At 42.2% G+C, this 5,899-nt stretch overlaps 1 protein-coding gene across 1 annotated transcript; it reads right to left on the bottom strand.

Moving 5' to 3' along the window:
* Positions 1-818: 818 nt before the first annotated feature.
* Positions 819-1,946, bottom strand: LOC119651317 (farnesol dehydrogenase-like). Its single transcript, XM_038054848.1, has 3 exons — positions 1,310-1,946; positions 1,038-1,175; positions 819-982 (listed from the first exon to the last, which is right to left on the bottom strand). The coding sequence occupies exons 1-3, from the start codon at positions 1,880-1,882 to the stop codon at positions 905-907; spliced, it is 789 nt and encodes a 262-aa protein (XP_037910776.1). The 5' UTR covers positions 1,883-1,946; the 3' UTR covers positions 819-904.
* Positions 1,947-5,899: the final 3,953 nt, after the last annotated feature.

The following is a 5,899-nucleotide window of genomic DNA, read 5'->3' as shown; positions in this document are numbered from 1 at the left end:
GTCAATAATGGGTCCACTCTTGTGGAAAATCATCTATGATGGAGTCTTCTGCCTGCATTTACTAGAAGGTCAGATGGCAGACCTGATGGAATAGGTTCATGGAAGGAAGAAAGACGCATAAGCTGATTCCGATCATTCGTATATGAGTTTATCATCACCATAGAGCCTGTAGTTCCCAGCTAACGCAATTTATATTTGGTCACCGTGGGCACCGCAAATATCTACACAGGCTTAGGCATGATGACTTGCCGGCATGTCCAACCTGCTCAGACAAGGAAAAAGACGCAGCATGCAATATTTTATTGCAGTCGCTTCGCGGCGTGGAGAACTAACATTCCGAGCGTGTATCTTGTGGTGGAGCGCACGTTTCAGTTGGAAGACAAATAGCAGGAATCGGTGACACTAGTAACTAATGTACAGAAAGAGCTCCGTATAGCGGAAAGGACAAGGCGAGCGGCAGTCTTGCAGGAATGACAGAATAATTGCTAACCCGCCGCGTGAAGTAATATCTGACGACACTTTCGCGGGGTGAGTGATTGCAGGTTGCGCGGGTGTGGTTTAGTACGGAGGCGCGGATTTGCGTCCATGGATTGTACGCCTCAGCGGTTTCTGCTGAAGATTCCACATCCGGACCGGACCGGACCGAAGAAAAAGATTAATAACGAATGCTAGTAAGAAGGCTCCATCTACTCCCTAATACTCCCGGATGCCGCTCATCGGAAACACAATTCACTTACCCAACTCGCGGAGAATACATCAATTCTAAAATTAAGAAATAGATAGTTTTTCAATTTAGAACAAAAGAAAACCATCCAAACTACAATCGACTTGTATATCTATATTTTATATTTTAAAAAAATCATTTAACACCTAAACATATTGAATTACTTCCAATAATTTATGATTACTTTTTTTCCGTTGTTAACTGTTTAACTAGTGATGGCATATCAACCGCCAAGGGCCTCAAAATGATATCTTGCACCTGTTGATTAGATTTGTCAATAATGATAAGCTCAGAACTACATTTTCTGATATACCTGAACATGCGGTTTTGTAGATAATGCATAGATTATTGACTCAGAGATATCCTCGGGGTCCAATATTTTTACTTTGTCTTTTATCATGTTTATAGCGCCTGGAAATATCTCGGTATCAACTGGTCCTGGGCTTATGCTCTGCAAAAGTTACATATTCAGTCGCTTAGATTATATTATTAAGTGAAGGTTATTTCAATATATCATTTCGAAAAGGTTCAACGAAATAACGCTTAAACAAACTGGGATAGGAATGTTATTGACATGGTACTTACAGTCACTTTGATTTTTGTTCCAGCATTAGCCAACTCTTGGCGGTATATTTCCGTCAATGCGGTTACAGCATATTTAGAAGCGGCATACACACTTGATGACATAGAGGGGCCAAAATCAGGAACACGATGTCCTGCCAGACTGTTCACCAAAAATATATGACCACTAACATTACGACGCTTCATAGAATGATATGCTTCCCGAGTGCAGAAGGCCAATCCTATCACATTCGTATTTATAGTGTCTTTTATATCCTGAGAGTTATCCGGCTTCAGAGCAGCGGTCATTCGTAGGACGCCAGCATTGTTCACTAGTATGTCCACACCACCCAAATTCTTCTCGACCCATGCAAATGCACTCTTTATGTCCTCTTCTTGGGTAATATCACACTTTATCGGATGCACTAAGGCCTTTTGGCCGGCCGGCAGACTGTCACGTATCTCCTTGAGCCGGTCGTCTCGCCGTGCTAGAGCCACTACTTGAACGCCGTAATGCACTAGATCCTTTACAAGCGCAGCACCTATACCCGAACTTGCTCCCGTTACGATCGCGACTTTTCCACGCCAACGTTCCATTTTGAGCTCTTTTGGCTATGAATCTTTTGAAGCACTGAAGTGGACTGCGAGCTACAGTGGATCTTGAGAATATTTATAACACTTGACAAAAGCGTGATAAGTCATTTATTTGGATTGTCTAGTCAATGATTGCGATAAGTAAACGCTTTTGTGAATAATCACAAAGCAGATATGATTAGTGTCCATTTAATCAGGGCGAAAAAAGTGTTCACGCATGAGAAACCTGGCGCGTATCTAGAGGGATCTATTGTAATTGATCTACGTATTGTAATTGGGTGTGATTTGTTAAAATAATTGCCCTTGAGAAGTCCTTAGATAGATGAGAGGAGCTTTTAGATTACTATTGAATACGATTGCTAAATAAAATGAAATTCTTTTCGGTCATGAGATATTTTAATAACTGAAATTAGAAGAAGGGCACTCACAAATTTAACCTACTAGAGGCACTTCCCTGAATATTTACTTTTTCATTGAAGCAGATACGTTTCTGATTATCATAGAAAGTAATCTCACTTGAATCGTTGTCTTGACAATAGCTCATCGAGTCAATCCAATTTTTCAGTATTTTTTCTATGGTTTGGAAATCTATTGAGGTCTCTCTCATAGCGCAATCAACACAGCGTGGAACTGTCTGGGATGCTTCAATAAAGCAGGTTTTGCAATTAGATAACAGTAGTTATACATACACATATGTAATATTGACGAAATAATGGAACGCGAGTTTTTAATAATCGGAAAACTAAGTACCGAATAATGATTGTACTAGAACCCATATCTGCACTTACATATTTCGGCAATAATGAGCCATCCGTAAAGCTTTTACTGGCAATTTGCAGGTTTTTGCAGTTTTCATTCATTTCATTCAGTTTCTGGACTAAAACTTCCGATAAGGCTCAGTCGCATTCCTGAGCTTAGCTAGCACAGAGGTATGTAAGCGCGAATCGAGACTATTCAGTAGAGTTACCCTTATGTATATATTGGCAGACCTGTACGGTCCACTATCGCCACTTTTCAAATTTTTGTGATAACTCAGTCCTTATTATCAGGGTAGTGTTGGTATGCTATAAGTGGACCCTCTGTGTAGCGTAATTAGTGCTACTGCGAACCGTTTTGTTAGCGGAAACTCACAAGATAGTGAAGATTGTGGCAAAGACAAGGGGTGCAGAATCTAACCGCTATCGGACCTTTAAAGGCACCCCGTACTGTCTACGATGGATAGCAGCGACGCTACACACGGAGATCACTTTGAGGTGGCAAAGAATTGTATACGTAGTGTCCACAGTCTATCTCTCTCGGTAGCTTCGTCAATGCGAACTGTAGGATATGCTGAGTCGGGGGAATGGTCAGGGCTAGGATTATGTCCCAGTGCTTGTATATCAGCGGAGAATACATTTCAGGATGAAAATCGCTAATCCGTTTACCCGCGCGTTCTCGGAAATCCTTGCTGTTAGTTACAATAGAGAGATGTTATGGCTGGCACCCGCTGTACTGCCTTCGACGACCACAGATCCTTGGATCGATATTAGCAGGTCGTTCTTCAATCATATGCCTAGCTTCAGCACTTTTTCTTCCTCTGCGGCGCCCATTTTATAAAATTTGAGTCCATATCTTGGATCCACGATTATTCCGGAGGTAGTCGCACCACCAACGTAAGAACCTTAATTGGAACCGAAAGTAACCATATAAGTGACTAAGCTTCCCCTTAGCCATGCAGCTGTCGGTATTTGTTATTATACCTTGGTTTGGTCTTATTAGCCCCTTTTATGGAGCAGGAAGGAAGGACCCGTGATTTTTCCCCCTAATCACCTAACACCACATTCGTTTGCCCCTAAAACATGAAAAGTAAGCAAATAAAGCCTTGCATGATCGATGGACCTACTTAAAGCCCAGTCTTCGCAGTTCTTCTTAAGACAGTATCCAGCGATCCCTATGGGGAATCGTATGACAACTTGTCAACCCATTTTGGCCACCCAAACTAATATGGTCATTACCAAATAATTTCATTTAATTCGCTGTTTTTGGGAATTTGATTTTTCCTAGAATTCGTGATGGCTTCATAACAGCAAAGTCGCGGGACAGATGTAACACTACACAGGGTTCTAAACCCAAAGGGGTTTTGTCCGGCCTTTGTGTAAAAATTTCTCTAGGGCGAGGTCTTTGAGCAGATAAATTCTACCTAACAGACTTCAAAGATGGTCGTAAGTACCAGCAAGAATTAGAAGTACAGAAAATGGTGAAACGAGCTCTCTATCTATTGGCCGTGCAGATGGATCTTGGCCTCAACATGGAGACTTCAGCCTCATGTAGTAATGTGGCTATATGTTACTATCATCAGGCCGATGTTCATTTATGTATCCGTAGTGTGGTGAGTTAAGGTGAAACAAAAAAGATTTCACTGTAAACTAGCCATATTGCAAAAACTGTTTATCCCTTGGATTTATTCATTCAAAACACTACAGTGAGAGCAGCACATAGACTAATACATTTAGAGCTATAGGGAAACAATGGACGTGAGAAGTATAGGGCACTGGAACAGTTATAGGGAGAACTGACTCGAGTTTTTACAATTCGTTCCGATTCGACGGCCCGCATACATCTGCTTGGTAGAGGATATGAATTTATCCTGAAATGTAGAGAAAACTCGAATGAACCAAAGAATGCGGGTCAGGTTATACCAAAGTCTTTTACACCAATGATTTAAACTTCAAAACCAAAACTGGGTTCTGGACAATATGCAACGGTCTTTCAGGTTGAAGTGTATGCGATCTTAAGGACAGCAATATGGGCGAAGGGTAGCCGTGTCGCAATCTGCAGCGAGAGCCGAGCTACACTGAAGATATTGAGTAGTTCTTTAGTGATCTCTAAAATCGTTCGCTGCTGTTTGGAAAGCAGGTTATCAACCCTCCGCATTCCACAACGCTCAGGTCATCACCATAATTGCTGGTGGCCGAACCTAAATGCACGCATTAGGCATCAGATCTTTTGTGTTGATGTTCTCCAGTTGCAGGGTGTAGCACCTCCTCCTTTTTCTTCAGCCTTTATGCCGTTCACAAGCGGGGTAGGCTCGTTGTAATCGGTTTCGCCATTTTATTTTATCAAATGCCTGATCTCGATGTTGACCGTTGTTTTAATTGGCCTTTTGGTCGTTTACCAACGACTTCCGACCATTCTTGGCAAGTGAATTCTCATTAGCGCGAATTACGTGACCATACCATAGAAGACGCCTCTTTCGTAGTTTTTCCAGGATCGGTGCAACCCCATATCGATCACGGATATCCTCATTTCGGATGTGATCAAAACGTGTTCCGCCACAAATCTAAGCCAACATCTTCGTCTCCATTAGCGCAAGATGCCGTTCGTTGTCCTTTCTAATCGGCCAACACTCAGAACTATAGTGAGCGACAAGACAGACGACATTGCGCTAAAGTTTAGATTTGAGACGTTCGTTGATACGTCGATCACAAAGAAAACCAGTTTTGAATCAATTTCATAACGCAGTTCTCCATTGGCTGATAGCATTGATCCGAGGTATTTAATCACCCAGTTCTGGGCAGGTCACTACCGCTAACAGTGATTGTGCTTGCTTCATGGGGATCGATCGTCAAAAATTCAGTTTTATTCAGATTCAATCTGAGATCGTGTTGCATAAGGCGATCATTCCATTTTTGAAGGAGATCATTTTTGCTATTAAATGCTAGGAAAACATCATCTGCATAAAGCAGTGTATAGGGCGCCGGCCGTTGGATGCCCCGTCTGACCATAACAAGAACAAAGAGGAAGTGTGAGAGGGCGCTTCCTTGATGAACACCAACAGAGACACGTAGCGGTTTTGATACACCCGCCACATTTCGAATTTTACTTTTCTGATCATGGTAGAGCAATTTAACATAGCGCATGACTCCTTCTGGCACTAAGTGTTGCCGTAGAGCATGCCAGATAAGTTTCGTGTGACACACGAACGGAAATCCTGGGATACGTAAGCATATCTGGGAGGCAGTGGAGTCGCGTGTGACAGTC

This window comes from Hermetia illucens, chromosome 3 (assembly GCF_905115235.1).
Source record: "Hermetia illucens chromosome 3, iHerIll2.2.curated.20191125, whole genome shotgun sequence".
Classification (NCBI taxonomy): domain Eukaryota; kingdom Metazoa; phylum Arthropoda; class Insecta; order Diptera; family Stratiomyidae; genus Hermetia; species Hermetia illucens.
The sequence above is the reverse complement of the archived record's forward strand: the minus strand, read 5'-3'. Positions and strand labels throughout refer to the sequence as shown.